Below are 21,346 nucleotides of genomic sequence, written 5' to 3' on the forward strand. Positions count from 1 at the left end.
GTTAGTGTAATTTGACTTTAATAAGTTATGTGTGGTTTTGTGTATCAGGTTCTCCCCCGGCAGACATGTGGGCTTTTCACACACACCATCTTCTATAAAGATTATCCAGGAGGCCCTCAGGAGCTGGACAAAAGCATCCGTGGCGGAGAGCTGTTTCTTACAGTGCTGCTCAATCCGGTTAGTGTCACACCCACAAAGACACTCTAACCCAAATAATTATGCAATATGACAAACGTTTGTTTTTTGACCCACTTGTTCCCGTCCTCTCCCATGGGTAGGTTAGTATATTCATGACTCACCTGTCAAACTACGGCAACGACCGGCTGGGCCTGTACACCTTTGAGTCGTTGGTGAGGTTTGTGCAGTGCTGGACTCACCTGCGCCTGCAGACTCTGCCTCCTGTCAGACTCGCTCACAAATACTTCCAGATTTTCCCTGATGAGAGAGACCCCTTGTGGCAGGTTTGTGCACTTACATTTTCATTGTTATTACTGAATCTCTTATTGGATGAATGTCACGATTCGGCTGCCAATTGTGCCAAAGACATCATATTTCACCCCAAAATCAATAGTAAAAAATTATATACAGCTTTATTTGATAAATTGTAAAATGTAATTTTAAATTATTTTTGTTTCATTGCATCCAACATGGTTCTAAAAAAAAATATATATATATATGTGTATGTATATACACTGCCCGGCCAAAATAAAAAAGTGGCACTTTTTTTTTTTTTTGGCCGGGCATATTAGTGCTGTTTTATTATATAAATAAAGAGCTATATATATAGCTATATGAAATTTTCTTCTAGAATGATCATTTTTATCAAGCTTGTATATTTAAGTTCAATAATTTCACATGGCAATGAAAATGACCTATTAATTGTCATGTGTATGTGTATGTGTGTATGTATGTATGTATGTATGTATATATGTATATATGTATGTATGTATTATATATATATATATATATATATATATATATATATATATATATATATATATATATATATATATATTATATATATTATATAGCTAAAGAAACATTCACTGAGAGACTTCCTGCAGTACCTGTTGATCCTCTGTTAAAGACCCTTGAATTAAAATGATGTTTACATAATGAACAGGAAAACTTAACAGTACAAGTGATTTCTATTAGTGTCATATTAATTTATGCTCACATTATACTTACAAATACTTCCCCTGATAAACAGAACCCATGTCATGACAAGAGACACAAAGACATCTGGTCCAAAGAGAAGACCTGTGACAGACTGCCCAAGTTTCTAGTGGTTGGCCCTCAGAAGACCGGTAACACAAAACATCAAAATCTTTTTTTTTTTGGTTAGAAATGAATTCCGTTTTGAACATAGATGTGAGGTTGTTTGCAGTAACAGAAGCATGAACCCGTGTTGTTTGTCAGTCTTTTAAACCATAAGAAACTAAAATACAATTCAGCGATTAGCCAGGCTTTATGATGTAGATAGCATTTGGCATACAAGTCACAGAACACAGAATGTTTCCAAGAAATGTTATTAATATTTGACTAAAACAGCTTGACACTGTATTCTGGTGTCATGATCTTTCCACAGGAACTACCGCACTGCACTCTTTTCTTGCCCTTCATCCTGCCATTACCAGCAGCTTCCCCAGCACTGTCACCTTTGAGGAGGTGCAGTTCTTCAGCGGACCAAACTACCAGCGAGGCATTGACTGGTAACCATGGAAACTCCATCCATGCCTAATGCTCTTTGTTTCATTTGCAAAACTTCACTCACATCACACTGACAGAACTCATTTTTGGATTAAATGTGTCCTACATTTTAGTGAGTATATTGTGCCTTAGAAAGCATGACTATTGTTATTAATGCTCATATTTTGGGTAAAGTATTAAAATTATGTCACTGGTTGAGAAGACATGCTATTACTTTTCTCAGAGTCATCAGACATGTGGTTTTGCAGGGTTGGCCAAAAAAAAAAATTCTGTAAACTTTTTCGATTTGGACCACCTAGGAATGCCTTAGCAAGCACTCAGAACACCTGCATAGGAACATGTTTAAAACAAACCACAGACAATGTATTAAAATAAACAACATAATTCCCCTCTTAATATTTTATTGGTATAGGATTTGCCACTTGCTTCATTGTGCAGGCTAATTCTGTCCCTCTGTCTTGTCTCAGGTATATGGATTTTTTTCCCGTACCCTCGAATGTGAGCACAGACTTCCTGTTTGAGAAGAGCGCAAACTATTTTGACACTGAAACTGCCCCGAAGAGAGCAGCCGCCCTGTTACCAAGAGCCAAAATCATCTCTATACTCATCAACCCTGCTGACCGGGCGTATTCCTGGTATCAGGTGCGTTTGTGTACTCAAGAAACCAAAGGATCAAGGTTTAGCTGGTGAATTAGCATGACTCGGTTAGCCCCTGCTGGTAGATGTCATAACTACACCGTCTGATGTAAAATTGACGTTTATTTCCATTGGAAATGGAAAAACTTCTGTCTACAAAATCAGTTTTGTGAGCTACCTTCATGTGCAAAGGCAACGAGTCAGACGCCTAAGCTTTCGGAAGCAGCCATTCATTTCTTGTGTCTCTAAAGTCATTAGTCACATGACATTTAAGGCTCAGATGATTGGTTAAAAAGAAAAACACCTTGCAACAGAACTTAATGCCCATAAGAAAAGATGGCGGATTTCAAATCACATGCAACACCCAGTGAGACAAATGAAAATGATAAAGGCCCATATATACAATATATATTGTTGAAATTGAACAAACTGGTGTGACGACATTTTGGACAAATCAAGCTGAAACAGTGTTTGCTTGAAGTTTGTTTCGGGATAGTTCGAAATAGCTTGCAAAGCAAACTTTCCAGAAAAGTTTGTTTAAGCTGGTAAACATCCTCGTACTACTATTGGTCCATGGCAATACGTAATAGGTAGGTGTGGCTCTTCATTTCTTCTGTTCGGTCCACCAAGGTCAGGCGTCTGCGAGTAATAACATGTATGGTAACCCATACTCGGAATTTGTCCTCTGCATTTAACCCAACCAAGTTAGTGCACACACATTAGGAGCAGAGAGTAGTGAACACACACTGCAAACCGTGGACACACAGGGGTTTGGTGCCTTGCTCAAGTCATATACTAATACTAATCGAAAGCAACACTGTTTTTTAATGTTTAATATTGTAAAGCTGCTTGCTGTTACAAACGTGACATGTTGATATGATCAGCATGGGTGAAGTCACGATGTTCACTAAATAATAACGTACACCACTTGTCACGTATTTCAAACTTTCTTTTATCCCGAAGCGAATAACGAAAAAGTACTTCGCCTAGAGTATATCAGGGCCTTAAAGGAGAGCTTTTTCCAGATATCATAGACGACCTCCTCCTGTGACACATCAGAAGAAAACTACAACTGTTTAATTTCTCTGCTGTCACTCTCTCTCTAGCATCAGAGGGCTCATCAGGATCCTGTGGCGCTAAACTACACGTTTCACGAGGTGATCTCTGCTGGGCCGTCCTCTCCCGCAGCTCTGCTGTCTCTGCACCGGCGCTGTCTTCAGCCTGGAGCTTACAGCAGTCATCTGGAGCGCTGGGTACATCACTACCAGCCCAGTCAGGTGTGTGTACACGCACGCCAACAACTGACTCCTAGTTAAACCACTATTAACCTAGCCAGGTGTGAACACAAAAGATTGACCTCTTATAAGAACTCTTTTCATCTTAGTCAGATGTTATGTCATGCTATGATGTAACTATCCTTCTTTTCAGTTCTGGATGTCAATTGTGTTCAAAACATGTATAAATAGATAGTATACTAGCAGCTAAAACACACAACACTGGTTCAGCTAGATACTGTGCGTCACTGCACAGCACACATGAAAGCTGTTCACCTAAGTTCACCAAAGTTTATATGCATGTCTTTTAGCGGAAGGCGGGTACTTAAATAAATTAATGAATAAAATCTTATTTAATGAAAAAAATGTCAAAATATTTTTGTACACAATTTCTATCGATAAGATATTTTTGAGCTTGGCATAACTAGAAAAATGTTACATTACATTCAAAAGTTTGGAGTTGGTAAGAATTTTTTTTGTTTTTGAAAGAAGTATCTTATGCTCACCAAGGCTGCATTTGTTTGTTAGAAAATGCAGTAAAACATTAATATTGTGAAATATTATTAGACTTATAAAGACTTATTAAAACAGAAAACAATGTAATTTATTCATGTGGTGGCAAAGCTACATTTTCAGCCGCCATTACTTTAGTCTTCCGTGTCACATGATCCTTCATGAAACAGTTCATATTTTTGGAAACGTAATAAAATTAAATAGAATGAAATCATTTTTTTCCAGAATTTTTTGGTAAATGTTAAGTTCAGAGGGAAAAAAAATAGAAACTTGATCAATGAATGAAAGTATTAATTTCTTCTTAAAAAAAAAAAAAAAAAAAAAAAAAATCTTACTGACCCCAAACTGTATTCATAATACAGATAAAATTGCCAATAAAAAAATCTAGAAATGATTTCAATGAAAAAAAATGTTTTGTCTTATTTTAAGTCATCTTGAGACCCCCTGGTTGAGAATCAAGTGTATTACTGTAAACTGTTAAATTATAAACATGAATGAAAACTGGAGTTGTCAGCGGTATCAACACCTTTTACATTTATGTTGAGAAATAACCTAGAATATTCACACAAACAAGTAACGAATGCATGCACACACATTTGAGTCTTCAGTGAGCAGGTGTGTTGAGCTGCCTCAGTGTGTGTGATGTGTGTTTCATCCTGTGAACAGCTGTTGATCGTGGATGGTGTGCAGCTGCGCTCCAGTCCTGCTCAGATGATGGATGGGATTCAGAAGTTCCTGGGAGTCACACCGTACTACAACTACACACAGGCTCTGGCGTACGAGCTCTCCTTATTACACACCTTCTCACTGGAGTCCAAGAGCGCTTAATAAAACTATATTTATTACAAAACTGATACAGTAGTTCCATTCCTGGATGCTAATTTGTCACATTTTAATTAAAGGTACACTGTGTAACTTTTGGCCATTTAGTGGCTAAAAAACAAACTGCATGCTTTTTGCGGAAGAACATTGTTTTGGTTGTGCGTGGCTGTGCTGGTGAATATGGTTATCATATTGCTTATAAAACATTCGCTACTAGGCTTATAGATATATCCAGTTTAGATGGAAAGGATCTCAATCTGACTAGCTGAAGATGTTACAGTAGCTTTACCCCATAATAGACACGGCACTTCCTTAAAAAAAAAAATTCCAGCACAGCGCTACAACAACCATAATGAAATGACCCTTCATATAATGCTTTACTCTATTAGAGAGCTACATATAACAATTTATCTGTTCAATAAAATACATTACTCACCTGATGAGTAATAAAAACGCCATTTCCACATTGTTTTTACAACATTTCAAATCCCGCAGTTCCATAAAGCCAAGCCAATGTTGATTCTTGTTTTATTACGAGCTCTGGCGCATCCTCTTTTTGTCTCTCCTCTGTTCTGCGTTTTTTATTTTATTTTATTTTTTTTTTTTAATGGGTGATTCCTCAGATAATTGGAGATTTAGCTGCTCCGTGTCAACCTTTCTCACTCGTTGTGAAAACTAACCTATGCCACTCACACCATACAAATGTTAAAGTAGCCGGAGCAACTTTTCTCTATTTACGGATATGACGAGACTCGCACGAACGAGTGACGTATGTACTCAATTTCCTGTGAAAACCATCCCAACAGATCTAAAACATAAACACATACCATCACCATAGTGATGGTATCATTACCATAGTGAATCAAGACAAAAACACGTTTTGGAAGAAGGATTGATGATGTATTGACTCATTATTTAAATGTTGCTAATTTTGAACAAAAAAAAAAGTTACATAGTGTACCTTTAAAATGTATGTCCTTAATATTTTATGTAAAACAAAAAGTCCCACCAAGTGGCATCTGCTAACAAATGATGGTAGAGTTTTTCTCAGAACTTTTGTCATTGTATTAAGGTTTTTACATTATACTTATAACAGTAATACATTTTTATTTATTGCTGAAATCTAGGAATGTATGTACATTAATGTTTATTTTCAAAAGTCTTACTAAGGGAAAAGTAACCCTCTCTCTGCTCTCTGTTGAAAGGTTTGACGAGGGTAAAGGTTTCTGGTGTCAGAAACTGGAGGCAGGACGCACTCGCTGTCTGGGAAAGAGCAAAGGAAGGAAATATCCTGACATGAGCCTGGAGGTACAGCTCACTTCTCAATGTTAGAGCTCCAGATATGGAGATAAGATACTCTAACTGAACAAAAATAGACATTGCATTTCAATTATAGCCAGTGAAGTTTATTTAGTCCTGTTTTCCTCTCTATGATTCAGCAGCACAGTTGAGAAAGCGACTTTGAGGGTGTAGAAAGAGTCAGTTAGAAATCAAGTGAGAATAGAGCAGAGATAAAATAAAATAATTAAGATAAAGACATCGAAAGTTTCAATTTTCATGCTATAATGATGACTAATGTCAACTATGATCTCATAATTATGATTTACCAACGTTTTTTTTATTTATTAAATGGCACATCAAATTTTCATGCCATATTTAAGATTTTATATCAAGTTTGACTTCGTCATGACTTTTTGTCAATTTAAATTTTTTGTCACGACTTTGTCAATTTCAACCTTTTATCTCATAATTATGAATTAGTATGCCATAATTTCAACCTTTTGTCAATTTTGACTGTCATAATTGACTTAGTATCTCATCTTTTTTACTTTTTATGCCATAATTGTCTTTTTATCTCATAGTTTTCAGTCATAGACTTGGTGTCTCATAATTTTTTACTTTATCTCATAATTAGTCAATTATGATACTATCTCAATAATGAGATAAAATCATAATTATGACAAGTGTCAATTGACATACAGTACTGTAAGTCAATTTTGAGATAATAAATCATAACAAAAAAGACAAAATTATGACTGTCACAATTATGAGATGTCAATTATGAATTGTCAAAATTGACATAAAAAGCCAAATTATGACAGTCAAAATTGAGATTATGATGCTGTCATAATGTTGGCTTTTTTTTTCTTACTGTAATTTTGATTTGCCGTATTTCAATTATGATTTTATCTCATGATTATGACTTAGTATCTTTTTATGTCATTATGTTTTACCAAAGCATGATTTTATTTCTTAAGTGATGGAAATGAGCTTCCATAATTATATATTTGTGTGTAACTCTCATTTTGTTTTCTTCCCATCACTCCAGTCAAGGGCGTTTCTGTCAGAGTATTACCGCGAGCAGAACGTGGAGTTACTCAGGATGTTTAAACGTCTGGGTCAGCCTCTGCCCGTTTGGCTCAGAGACGAACTGCACAACGCCAGCTGGAGCTGATAAGAACCTTCATGAGGAGAACCACGGCAGAACCCTGCTCCACATAGGAGAACTCAGGGCCCGTGTGCGGCAGGAGCCAAAAGAGGACTGACCCCTCTCGCCCTCCTTACTCCGCACAGGCTCTGACCGAGGAGACGGCCCGATCACGCTGTCAGTCTGAATGAAGCCCTCAGAGTCAGAGTGTCCCTCAACCTCGTTATGGGAACTTGTAGTAGACCTTTATGGATTCACAGATATGGAAACGGGAGTGACCTGATTGGACAGCTTTAAAAAGACTTCTAGAGTGGTTTAAAATCCGTTGTGAACTTGCTGTTTTGAAATGCAAACATAGTCTTATAGGAAGAGAGGGAATTGCACAGAACCTCTTGAAGATTGGGAACATTTTGTGGAAATACCCATGAAAGGGAGGGACTATGAGAGGATTATTTAAATGTTATTCTCAAAAGTCTTTAACTCTGCCAAGCAGAGAAGTATTTAAATGTGCATCATACACTTCAGCCATCTTGCTGCCTTTCAAAAACAAAAAAACAACAAAAAAACAGTTACTGTTAAGTGATTTCTGTTTGAGGTCAACAAACATTGTGCAGCCCAAGGAGCTAAGAAGAGAAGTACAGTATGCTGCAGACTTTTGCCAATGAGTGAATGTGAATTTTGTGTATGTGTAGCAACAGTTGGGTACATAAAAAAATGAATTCACAGTAATGTGATCCCATGTCTGGTATTCAGTTTAAGTACACACATATTGGGAAATAAAGGCACAGAATGGAGACAGGGGCATCTCGGTTTCCTCTTCTTTAAAGAGTAAAATAAGGTGAACTGGAGATGAGAGGTAAGTATCTTATCTCTGTTCCTGCAGTCTGCTTTATCAGATGAGAAGAAGAATAGAGAGAGTTTGATTAATCACCGCCCAGAAACAAGAGACTCGCCCTCCATTTGAGAGATTGGGGGCCCAGCTGCTCGACTGTAGGAAGCAAAGCCCTTAAATAAGACTTGCTCAGGTCCGCTGGGAGCCGCCACAGACAGCACACTGCGTGCTGGAGGGTAGAGGAAGGAAAATAAATGGTGTGAAGTCTAAAGTGCCTATGCATCTGACTGCAGACCCACACTATAGAAGCAGCAAATGCTGCTTACTGAAGTATTACTTTTCCTAGCAAATCTTTACAGCTGGACACGTACAAAAACTATAAGGTTTAATTCACAGCATATTAAACATGGACATGTATGGTACGGTTGTTGGTTCCTGAAGCACTGGTGCCTCATGAAGTCAACAACCAGAATATTTAACTAGGAATGGGCAACTTGAGATTCAAATGCTTCTTTCAAAACTAAATAATTGCTTTTCATTCATTAACCAGCATAACACTCCTGGATTAAAGGTGCATTCAATGGGTGCTTCTCAATAAGGCTGCGAGAAGAGATGATCAGAGAAGAGATGACACTGAGGCAGGGGAGGTTATTGATTAAAGATTACAAGGGCACATGAATAAAAAAATATGCACGGATCAATCATTTATAATGCTGCAATATTCCATAAAAATAAGAATAGTCCATTTTTATTTTATGGTGACTAGAATGAGTCGATCTAGTAAGTGCACACGGTTACGTCATAAGGTTTCGCCCACGTGGTCACGAGGCCTATTAAAATAAATAAAATACTTTTTATAGGAACTTTTACTTTGTATTAACTGATTATAATGACAAAATGTGTGGTGTTGATTACATTATGGACAGTTAGCATTCAGTGATTAATTTACATCAAAAGAAAAAAATGCCTTCATCTCTGAAATCATTTTCGTCTTGCATTCCATAATGAAACTGGGGCCGATAGACTTTGACTATGGCTTAGATATAGTAGATAGTCAGACTTCAGATAGACATCTAAATCAGACCGTTGCACAAAGCCAACACTGCAATGCATTCTGGGTAAATTAAGACACTTTTCAAAACAAAAAACATGGCGGATCGAGTAGGCGCATTCAACCGCTCAGTACAGTTTACCCCAGCGGATAATATGTGTTTGTTGGAGGAGTATAACAGTTACAAGGACATTTTACTTGGGAAATTTAGCAGATAATGTAGTAACAAGAAGAAATGTTTAAATTATGAGACATTTTCCCTTTTTTTTTTCGCTGTTTGTAATGTAACTGATTGTTACTGCTGGTTGCCAAGGTAACAGAGTCTTTAGACCTAAGTTAGCCTGGGGGTAAGGTGTCTAATTTTTTTGGTATAAATTAAGTCAGTCTTTATTTTTGTGAAACAGTCTAACTTGCATTAGACTAGTCTATGAGCAAATTTTAGACTTGTCTAACACTATAGACCGGTCTAAAATAGCTTTGTGAAACCGGCCCCAGGAACTCAGTCCAGATTCATTTTCTGCTAATTTTGTGTATGTGTTTGAATTGGAATGTGTGCAAAGGAAGATTGTGGACTCAAGGATATGCACCCATTCCTTAAAAAAAAAATAACAGGAAACAAACGTTTCCTTCCAATGACCCTTTAAAGTCCAACAAAAAAGCAACTTGGGAATCAGTAACAGTTAGCAGCTACTCACTCAAGATTTTCTCCGTCATCAAATCTTTCCACCTTGTGTAGGCTAACTTACTCCGTTCTTTACGTTCGAGTTTTACTGCTACACTTCTTATCTGCTTTTTCAGCCGTAGCCTACATTGTTATTTTCCCGTTTTCTCCACTGCTAAATGAATAGACCGTTGCGGCCAAAAGTGGTGTTCGGAGGGGGATAATAGTTTTTAATGAAAAATGAGGAATTATTTTAAATATGAGGGAAGAACAAAACACTAAACTTCATTAAGGTATTTATCTGGCAAAATTATTTGGCAAAAAGGCAAACTTACAGCAACAGGTTTCATTTTACTGCAAAAACCCCCATAGAAAACAAGGGAAAATTCATACATTGACAACACCATAGGCCTAATCGGTTATTAATATTTCGTATTTTGTAATTTCTTTGTATGGACACCTTGGCCAAAATAATGTCCGCATAATATGGTATGTTTCTTATCATAAATAAAACAATTGACTCCAAGCACAACTATGCAATATGCATTAATAATAAAACAACTTTAATCAAATTTGAATGAAGGGTCAATTTTTCTAAGCCGGACATCACTTTTGGAGGGGGTGACCCACAACATAGGCTACATAATTAAAACACTTTTTATAGAAGTCATTATGTCTTCATCTCGTTTGAGTGTAAACCATTCAGACGACAGTTCACAAAAACTATTTATTTCTTAATCTGTATTTTTTTTTTTAAATAAGCACCAAACTACTAAATGTACCTTTATGTTCCGTGAGGCCTGAAAAGTTAGACACATTCTTCATTGTAATAATGTGCATGAATGATAAGACCAGTGACACATATCAAGGCAAATACAGTAAATTTTGTAAATTTCATGTGGATTTTTACATTGCACACAAAAAAGCACAGAATCAGCTGCAGAAATGCTCTTTTTATTAAATACTTTCCAGATCAAGTTTCAATAATAACAAAGCTATGATAAAGACCTACTAACATTCAGACAAACACTTGATAGTTGTCATTTCATGGTTTTATTAAATGTATGATCATGCAAAAATCCAGCATCCATGTTTAAACTCCGAGTATATACGAAGCCCAATAGTATACCATTACAATGCAATAGATTTACTTAGAATGAGGGGAGCATACCAAGCAGAGGCTTTTGTTTTATATATTTTTCACTATTTTCTACATTTTTTTGTTTTTTCATTTTTAATATGGTACATCACTTATAATTCCCAATGGAGTGATTTTCATGTCGAGATGCAAATACTATGAGAATCTTTTTCCCCTTTTTTATTAAGTAAACACAGACAGTGAAAAAAAAAAAAAAAAAAGATTTACCAAGAAAAGTACACATGCATATTCTCTGGTTTATTTAAACTGCGTGTTTGATTTCTCCTGTCATTGGACGGGTGGGCCAGAAGACTCATACATCTGCCGTCTGGCCCAGGATTCAGACCGAGCTTTCAGGGGTTGGATATTTATTTCGCTAAATCTATCAGCTAGTGACTCCCCATCTCAATCCCTTTCATTTTCATGGAGCTGAAGATGTCGACCATGTACAGTAAAAGGAACTTTTGGATGGGTTTAAATAAAAATGAAAAGAATAAAAAGCGTAGATCTAGTTTGGCCAGGCAAGGCAGCAGTTCCCCATAGGACAAATAAAAAGGAAATAAAGGACAAAAAATAGCAATAAAAAAATGCAAGAAATAAGCGCGAGACACAAAACGGACGTGAAAACAGCATCACATATAATCTGACAGCATCACTACTTACTTAAAAGACATTGTCATTAAGGTGATAAACGCGCGCGCACACACACACACACACACACACGCACACGTGCGGAGGTATAGTCCTGATATGTCACAAAGCCCAGCACACAATGAGGTGTGCGAACACTACATGTATTTACAGACCGTTACAAAAGACTGATGTGTTTCAAGGAGACGGGGTGAACTCGTAGTTTTGGTTGTTGTTTTTTTCCCACACGTAATATATTGCGTCAAACGAAACTATACTAAAATCTATCTAAAGACAAAACCGTAGCAGTGATGAAAAGCATCCGTGCAACTACAGACTCAACAGATTAATCACTTGCGAAAAACCAAACCCTCACTTCTAAGTTAAGTAACAGTAACACTAAAACTGAGTTTAAATAGTCAGTGCCATAAAGCCTGCGTAATATAATTTGTGGTGAAATCTAACAAACTGCTGTGAATTTCAATTGTACAAACATTAAAACTGTGATTTTAAACAACGTAACTGTGGCAACTGGACGCGTTGGGTTTCGTTTTTTCCTCACCCGCTCCTTGTGATGGGATGAACTGAATGGCATGTATTTACAGAGCACGTACACCCCCATGAACCACGGCCACGACAACACTGAGGACAGGGTGAGTTAGACACGTCCAACATTACTAAAACAACTGAGTACGTTTACAATGCAGCTGAGTGGTGGAAGAAGGGATGGCGAGTCGAATACTAAAGCTATTTTCATCATGATGCAGTTTGTAAAAATGACTAGTCCTTCTTTGAGCTCAAACCTGACGAGTTTGGAAAATGGGAATGAGGTTCATGTCTGACTATCACAGTACATCCTGCCTGTGTGTATAAAGGCAGTGGTTTGTCTATGGCGCTAATGTGATTAGCAAAACAGGAAGGGCAAATCTACTGGTCGGCGTTTAGTTGTGTGCTGTTCACTTGGGCTTTCGTCATATTAAATCTAAATGGAGGATTCAATTTATACAAGTTCCAGTCGCACACACACCCACACAAACATACCGAGCGCGATCAGGAACGACATCCTTCCCTAAACCTGGATGGTGAGAGTTCATACCTCCTTTAAATATCTCTGTATATCTTTACATGTTTCTTTAGATTAACTTAAAAAATAAAACAGTCTTAAAAATTCAAACTGAACATAAAATACTTGTTACGTCAGTCCAAGACAAAAAAAAAAAAAAAAATCAAATAAAAGAAAGAGTTCCACATTAACACAAGAGATTACTAAAACCTGGGCCGCACAAACTTTCTCTCAGACCCAAGTTACATAAAAAGCCAACACCGAACAGAAACACTCCTTAAAAAGACTAAAAACTACACTTTGGTTCTTTTTTGATATGAAGAACTTCTGCTCTCGGATTAGACAACACCTTCCCTTCATTTTTCATATAATTTTGTTTCCAAAAATCTGCAAAGTATACAAGAATGATTGTGATGACAAACCTGTAAACTTTAGAAGCTTTTGGGCACTAATCCATTTTGTGATTTTTTTTTTTTTTGTTTTTTTTTTGAAGTTCAGCCCCCCACCCTGCCAACTCTCATCCTGGTTTACTTACATAAATGCTTTTTCAAACTTGATTGTAGCTTCTGGTTCAGCTAGCGATTTTTACAATGTACAGTATATTTATGAATTCATAGATCAGTACTTACAACACCTTCTGAACATCTTTAACGGGCAAAAAAAAAAAAAAAAGATGGTTCTGTGGGAAAAGGACAAAACAGCACCCCCATGTGGGCGTCAGATACATGCACCGTCCCTTGGGCGGGGCCACGGCCGCGGCCAGCTCCCGTTGGTCAAAGATTGGACAGGATAGGTGGTGTTGACAGTTGAACTGGATGTCGTCAGAGTTCCTCACTGGTGTGTCTGTAACTTTAAGAGCTGTCATCCAGCTGGCCTTCACATGCCCGTCCAGCCACAAAGAAGAAACATTCCCATTATCTCGAGAATCCAGGTAAACTGAAAGAAATAAAGCTTTCTGTGAATGGAAATGTGCATCATCAGTCTTAAGCATATTTTACTTCCTTCAAGGGATAGCTTTCCTAAAAATGTAGGATTTTTTTTTTTCATTTCAACACCCTCAAGTTGTTCCCAACCTCTATGAGTTTCTTTCTTCCGTTGAACACAAAATAATATATTTTAAAGGAATGTTGGTAACCAGACAGTTGACGGCACCCACTGACTTCATAGATTTTTTTTTCCTACTATGGAAGTCAGTGGTTGCTGTCAATTGTCTGGTTAACAACATTCTTTAAAATATCTTCTTTTGTGTTCAACAGAAGAAAAACATAAGGGTGAGTAAATTATGAACAAAAAAAATTTGTTTGGGTGAACTATCACTTTAATCAGGAACGTTTTTCACATTAGCTAAATTCTGGGGGCAAAATGACAAAAACTGTCTATTGTTAATATTGTAGCGATGTACGAAGCACTTTCAAACCAAGCAGCCTTCTGCGGAAATTACACATGGCCAACCGGAACCCGTTGCAAAATCTGCACGATAAAAATCATTCGCACTCATGTGAAATTCCCGTTCATGTGGATTTCTATTGAAATTACTTAATTTTTACCACAAAAATTTGCATAAATATAAATATACCGCACCTTTAGAGGATTTTATTTTTTAAATGCAAAAGTAATGTAATGTAAAGCATTACTTTCCATAAAAAGTAACAGTTACTTTTTAGGGAGTAATGCAATATTGCAACATTACTTTTAAAAGAAACTTTCCCAAACACTGCAAATAAGACAAAGTTAAAGCAATCATGAGAAATAAAATCACAATGGTGAGATTACCTTTTTATTTTATTGCTTCTTTTTTTAATCCAGGCTTAATTACGTTAAATGACGGAGAAAAATGGCGGAGTGCGAATGGGGTGTTTTTACCTGTCCTGTGCAGTTCACTGTAAGGGGGCGGCTGGTGCCCCTGAGCAGTGGAAGTGGACGTTAAGCCACTTGCTTTCACGGCGGTGCCACACACGCGTCTCCTCCGACTGGCAGCTACGCGGGCGGCCCTGGCTGTCGATGTACTGCGTCAGCCGGATATACGCAATGCAGGCAGCGTCCTCCCCGATGAGATGAACGTGAGGATTGAGAATAGTGGTGTGCACGGGCTTGTTGTTCTTACTCAACACTGTAGAAGCCAAACACATTGATTGTATCTCAGTTATGGTCAATAGTTATGACTTGAATGAATGATTATTTAAGGAAAAGCAACTATACTCATAGTTAGACATGACTCACAGTGCTCAAAGTAAAACTTGTGGAAGTCCATCCCCTCCACCAGGTTCCCCAAAGCTTCAGGCTCAAAAGAGGTCAGACCAGGGTCACAGATTCTTCTGTGGTACATAAGAATGTTTACAGTGAAGCAATTTAATTGGAGTCCGGATACAACTGGATATTACCAGCATTTCGTAGCTAGATACAATGTTCTCTCAAAATAACAGGAGCATCTGTTCACAGACTACTGATCAGCCTGGGAATTCAGTTCTTTCAGACCAATATTTTATAGGCCTGTTTGTACATTTTTAATATAAAATGCAACTTAAAGCCTTAAATTCATACAATGACTTACAATTTTCATAATATCTTTGTTACAAAAGTCTAGAGATCCCTGTGTTGCAGTCATGTGCAGGTAGGCTGTACTTACGTGTATGCTTCAAAGTCTCCATTGTTGACAGCTTCGATCAACTGCTCCGTGATCTTTATAATCTCCTGCTTACGAGCTACTCGAACAGAACGGGTGAAAGATGAGGGATGATGGAGGGAGAGGAAATTAAATGATGAAAAAAAACAAAAAACAACAACAACAACAGAAAGTTAATAAGCACAACCTGCACTGCTCACACTGCAGATACCTGCGAAAATGTAATATTAAAGAGATTGTTCACCCAAAAATGAAAATTCTTTCATTAATTACTCACTCTCACATCGTTCCAAACCCGTAAGACTTTCGTTCATCTTCGGAACTCAAATGAAGATCTTTTGACGCTTCAAAAAGTTCATAAAGAGCAGCATGTTTGAGCTTCAGCAAGAGGTTTGTTCTCGCGCATCAGGCAGGTTCGGTTGAGCTTCTGTCTTATGTTTGCTGATCAATGTTTATATGTGAATAAAAGCCTTCATTAAATCTATTCAGCATATAAAGAGACTGAGTCTCTTCAGAAAATGTGGACTAAACGGCTCAATTAATATGGATTAGTTTTAAGATCTCTTTATGAACTTTTTGAAGCGTCAAAGTGGTAGTTGAGTAGCTGCCAATGGAGGGACAGAAAGCTCTCAGATTTCATCAAAAAGATCTTCATTTGTGTTCCAAAGATGAACAAAAGTCTTACGGGTTTGGAACGACATGAAGGTGAGTAATTAATGATAGAATTTTTTTTATTTGGGTGAACTATCTCTTTAAGGCCTACTGACACCAAGAGTAAAAGTGACATAAAACTACAAACAAACAAATCGTAACTAAAATTTATCAGTCTGTGAAAAAAATACATATGCCTAAATAAAAATAAAATGTGTTGAAAATACTCAGAAACCAGCTTCACCTTGATCTGAAAAGCTTGTATCTTATTGGTTGGCGAGTTTGGTGTGTTCGCGCCATGTCATAGTTACTGTAAACACTTGATGACAAACTAGAAGTTCTACTCAGAGGTTTTCAGCTTCCTGCATTTGAAGAGTTCAGATGCAAAAGCCTCTAAGTGCCATCTGAAATTTTCTTCTAGAATGATCATTTATATCAAGCTTGTATATTTAAATTCAGTAATTTCACTTAAATGGCAATGAAAATTACCTATTTTCATTGTCATTTAAGTGAAATTACTGAACTTAAATATACGAGCTTGATAAAAATGATCATTCTAGAAGAAAATTTCAGATGGCACTTAAGAGGCTTTTGCATCTGAACTCTTCATTTATACATTTCTATGGCAACACTATTAATGTCAAAGTAATATCGGAGTAATTAATAGACAAAAATATAATAAAACAAGTAACAGTCGTTATGCAAAAGCCTTATTAATAAACATTTAAAGTTTTTTAGTAGGACATTAGACATGATTATCCAACTCTTTTCTAGAAACAAACTCTATTGAATGTCTTGATATTTTCAAATTAATCTTGCATTATTAAGGCATTAGTCAATGATTGTAATTACTGAAGTGTTTCAGAGTTTCAAATTCAAAGTCGAAATCTTGTAATTACGATAATTCTGACAAGCCGTGAACTCATCTATTTTTCCACAGAGAAAAAAAAAATGAGAATAAAAATGTGCACATTTTCTCACACTGTGATGGGAACAGTACAAATGCATGTAATCAATTTAAATCCTTAAATAGGCCTTTATAGTGTGTAAATATGCATTTGGATTAAGACTTTATTCGTTAAACTACTAAAAATCTACCCGCTAAAAATCAGTCACAACCTAACACAATACAAACTGCCCACTGTGACATCATATATAATGTCACTAGCTAATTCTATTAGCATGAAGAATTAGATTTCCTGTTGATAACCTGTGTGTGTGTGTGTGTGTGTGTGTGTGTGTGTATGTGTCCTGGTCTACCCCACACACTTACACTGAGCTGCGGACACACTCGCTGTGATACCGCCGACCCCATGGACTGAGGCACAGGGGCCAGAATGAGTTCGCTCTAACTCTTGACATGAGGCATATTCTGAACTGTTCCATGCCAAGCGTTTAACGTCATGCACGGGGACGGCTGCAACACACAACGCAGCACACGCAACGGTGAGGTGATGATGCATGCAGAAAGAGAGAGGACGCATGAACACATGAGTATGAAGTACATCACCACATATCTTAGATCACCCAAAATAAAAATTCTATCATCCTTTTTTGCATCCACAGAATACAAAAGGAGAATATTTATGCAGCTCTTTTTCAAACCATGAAATTACATAGGGATGGATAATGTTGAGCTATGAAAAAGTATCATAAAAGTGGTTTATGTGACTTATATAGCATATTCAAAACCTTAGTATATTCAACATCCTAGTCCCTGGTCACTTTTGCATGAACATTCGGCTAAATTTCTCCTTCTGTATTCATATTGGTTTGGAACAACATGAAAATGAGTAAATGATGATAGAATTTAAATTTTTGGGTAAACAATTCCTTTATTGCCTTAAATAAAGGTATATGCAATAAAGTCATGTTGCTGTACTTCATAAACGGTGTTAGAATGCACATAAAGGGATGAATAAAAAAAAAAAGAATGGAAAAGTTTAAAATGGAATTATGATGTTCAAAGCAAGTCAAAATGTAGACAATGAATTGATCACTTATGAAGTAATGAACAGGAGGGAGGGTGGAGGAAACTGCTGAAGACAGATGCAGACAGATGTTAAAAGAAGAGAGAGCAGGTGTGGATGATGTGTTGCAGCTGCAGTGTTTTCTGGCTTGGACACAGAATCAACTCAATTTTTGTTTCTTATACCATTATCAGCCACTTAACAGAAGCCGTAACTCATATGTGTCAGTTCCAACTTTTTTGTTAATTTAAAAAAATAGTAAAATAAACATTAATTTCAGCAATTTTATCAGCATCCCATTTGTTAGCATTAATCTACATTATGCATATACAGTACTGTATCGGTGTTATGTCCGCCAACCTGCTCTCTAGTTCCCCCCCCCCAACTAGATTTAAAATGCTGTGGTTATAATGGTTTTAGTCATTATGTTTTTAAAGACGCTCATCAAGGGTGCATTTATATATGATCAAAAATCTTATCAGTAAATGATATTTTTTATTTGAATATATTTTAAAATGTGATTTATTCCTGTGATGGCAAAGCACCATTACTCCAGTCTTCTGTGTCACATGATCCTTCAGAAATCATTCTAATATGATTTGCAATTTATTAATGGATCCTTGCTGAATGGAGTCTTACTGACCCCGTACTTTTTGAAAAGTAGTTTATGTAAATGGCTTTGGTCATTTACCAAACCCAGTTGAAGAAATATAATACAATTATTTCAAATTCAAAACAAGCATTAGAATTCATAAAGGACTATGAATAATGATAGAAGAAAATAAAAGCATAATTTCACTAGATACTCTACATACTAGGCCTATTTCAGGTTTTTGCTAAGGTCAGCAATACATTAGAGACTGTATGGAGTAGAGTTTCATCAAACTGACAGATGAAATCACAAATATGTAGTATTGAAATGTGTGTATGTGCAAAAATGCATATTAACGTTTACGACGTGTGCAATGCTTTTATCACAATCAGGGAGGAGAATGTTGGAAAAATCAGGAGTAGAACATCTAAAGGGTCAATCTAGCTACTAAAGGGCATGTTCTGTCACTTTACAACAGTATAGTTGAGTAGCATGCATCAGGGGGTGAATACATTTGTGAGCAGAAAAGGGGATCAACAACTGTGACATACTGTTCTACACGGAAAACAAGTGACCCATATGATAGTATGCTGAAGGGCAGAAAGGCTGGAGTTGTGTGGGGGGGTGGGGGGGACAAAAAGGTCTTGACTTGAAGGTTTGAGGGGGAGATTGAAGGTGCCCAGGTGGAACGAGAGGATCTTGACTTACTGGCAGGAGAGCCCTGTGGTGAAGCCACCAGAGCGGGCGGCTCTTCCCCGGCACTGCACTGACTCATCACGGCACTGTCACTGCTCGCTCCCTGCGCACTCTCGGCTGGCACAGCCCCAAAACCACACGACACCAGGAGGAAAAACACACACATCTCTCATGTCCTTCACCAGCCGAAACAAACTAACACAGACACCACACCAACGCTGGCACGCAATCATGACTAAATAGCTTAACGGTCACGAAGACGCTGAATGGGATGCGTTTAGATGAGCTGTTCTCGATAAAAGAAGCACTGTGTTTATGGGAACAGGACTACAGGTGATGATCCTGGATTTTCCAGCCGAGTTATGAGTGATGGTGTGACGCAGGTCTGTATCTATGGGTGTGGTGAAGCTGAGTCGTGTTTGTTGTGCTTGGACAACAGCGCGCTCAGAGATTGTTTCTCCAGGCTCCGCGCCAATTTCCTGTCCTCATCACCTAACCTCAGACGTGACGGAGCTAATGATAAGGCTCTTTAAGCTGCTATTGTCTGTTCAGGCTCGGAGTGAATAAGGAGAGGAAATGAATTCGAGCCTGGCCCTTCTCGTGACAGAAAATTGTATCGGCGAGAGTCCCTCGGGAAAAACAGTACGGTTCACAACATGCTAATGAATTTACAAGACACGGCACATCAACAAACATCTAAATAAGTGGGGTGAAAAACACAGGACACACACACACAAAATCTACAAGGAAACCTACTGAGACAGTGACAGCTTAAAAACAGATGTATATATGTATATTAAAATTGGATTAAATCGTCTGAATGTGGCTGCAAATTAATTTGCGTGACAATGACAAATTGTGTGAGTGATCTGACATAGAAATGCTTATTAAAGCCCTATTCAGATGGGACTAGTTTTCTCTGAGGACGTCAGGTCAATTTTGTGTTTCACAGATGTACTTTGCAATTTTATTTCAGTTTGAATTAAACATGTCTCTTTTTCCTCACACGACTATCGCCATCTTGGAGTTCAGAGAAATCTAATCCCATCCGGACAGGAATGTTTCTGAATGCGTTGGGGTTTTTTTCCACAATGATTTTGCCCTCATTTACTTTGCTGAATCTGTCAGGTGCACCTTCACTATGGACCTTTTCTAACATTGTATCTTTAAACTAAAAATATAGCTGTAAACCAAAAGGGTTGTGCCATCATGCATGTTAATGTGTAAAGCACGATCCATCAAACCCCGTCTCAATGCCCTCTATCGTAATTCCCCTCCTTTCCTTCAAATCACAAAGCTTCAGGTGTCTCCACAGCCAGCCTGATGTGAGATATTGTTCAATCAAAGGCTTTTTTGGGACTGCAGTACCGGAAGTGTTCGGAGAGGAGAGGGATTACCCTTCTGACACGAGCACCGGGAGCGGTGCTGAAGGCATGCAGAGAACAGGAGAGAAGATCTGTGTACCTTTCCTACCTTTCATATCCTCTTCCTCAGTGGTGTTACAGCTCTCTGTGGAGCCCTGATGACAGAAACAGAGACAGACAAAGAACATACAAGACAAACAAAACATGAGACATGAAGGAAAAGTCATGAATGGCATTAGGCTATGGTCTCTGAAGTAAGTTTCAGAATTAGGGGTGGGAATCTTTAGGCACCTCACGATTCAATTCAATGTTCTTGATTCAGAGAGTGATTCTTGATACATCTACATTTTTTAGCAACAGTGCAGGGCCACAAATCTTTTGCTAGTAAATAAATGTATATAAAAATAAAAAAATATAAAAAAATATCTCAAGATTTGACTTGTTTTTGATTCAGACAGCCATTAAAAAATAACTGAAATTTTTAGCAACAGTACAGAGTCCAATAGTTTTGCCAAAGTTATATTAATATTAATATTATTATTAATATTAATAAAACTCACAATTCAACTTTTTCATTCAGAGAGCAATTACAAAATGTGTATAATATAAAATTATCATGTTATGAACAAATTCATGTTATGATCATTAATTTATTATTATTATTGTGTCTTTTGTGAGTAAAAATAAATAAA

At 37.2% G+C, this 21,346-nt stretch overlaps 2 protein-coding genes across 26 annotated transcripts in view; one reads left to right on the top strand and one right to left on the bottom strand.

The window, feature by feature from the left end:
* The window catches only part of ndst2b (N-deacetylase/N-sulfotransferase (heparan glucosaminyl) 2b), a 68,187-nt gene extending 60,001 nt beyond the window's left edge, over positions 1–8,186 (top strand). For 2 of the 3 annotated variants that reach the window (XM_079852325.1, XM_079852326.1), the window contains exons 6-14: positions 49–177; positions 279–461; positions 1,211–1,307; positions 1,589–1,712; positions 2,178–2,352; positions 3,453–3,623; positions 4,800–4,909; positions 6,161–6,263; positions 7,285–8,186. In XM_079852325.1, the coding sequence (XP_079708451.1) occupies positions 49–177; positions 279–461; positions 1,211–1,307; positions 1,589–1,712; positions 2,178–2,352; positions 3,453–3,623; positions 4,800–4,909; positions 6,161–6,263; positions 7,285–7,410 (1,218 nt within the window). In that variant the 3' untranslated portion in view covers positions 7,411–8,186. Of the gene's footprint in view, positions 1–48; positions 178–278; positions 462–1,210; positions 1,308–1,588; positions 1,713–2,177; positions 2,353–3,452; positions 3,624–4,799; positions 4,910–6,160; positions 6,264–7,284 lie in introns of those variants that run through there. The other variant, XM_079852327.1, reaches the window with a different exon arrangement.
* Positions 8,187–10,865: 2,679 nt separating this feature from the next.
* camk2g1 (calcium/calmodulin-dependent protein kinase (CaM kinase) II gamma 1) overlaps positions 10,866–21,346 on the bottom strand; it is an 86,153-nt gene continuing 75,672 nt past the window's right edge. For 4 of the 23 annotated variants that reach the window (XM_079852330.1, XM_079852346.1, XM_079852348.1 and 1 more), the window contains 7 exons: positions 20,764–20,809; positions 19,303–19,407; positions 17,306–17,449; positions 15,385–15,460; positions 14,979–15,073; positions 14,622–14,868; positions 10,866–13,694 (listed from right to left, as the gene is read on the bottom strand). In XM_079852330.1, the coding sequence (XP_079708456.1) occupies positions 14,636–14,868; positions 14,979–15,073; positions 15,385–15,460; positions 17,306–17,449; positions 19,303–19,407; positions 20,764–20,809 (699 nt within the window). In that variant the 3' untranslated portion in view covers positions 10,866–13,694; positions 14,622–14,635. Of the gene's footprint in view, positions 13,695–14,621; positions 14,869–14,978; positions 15,074–15,384; positions 15,461–17,305; positions 17,450–19,302; positions 19,408–20,754; positions 20,810–21,346 lie in introns of all 23 variants that reach the window. The other 19 variants (XM_079852350.1, XM_079852345.1, XM_079852347.1 and 16 more) reach the window with 5 other exon arrangements.

The sequence above is a fragment of the Squalius cephalus genome, assembly GCF_949319135.1.
Source record: "Squalius cephalus genome assembly, chromosome: 19".
NCBI classification, from domain to species: Eukaryota; Metazoa; Chordata; class Actinopteri; order Cypriniformes; family Leuciscidae; genus Squalius; species Squalius cephalus.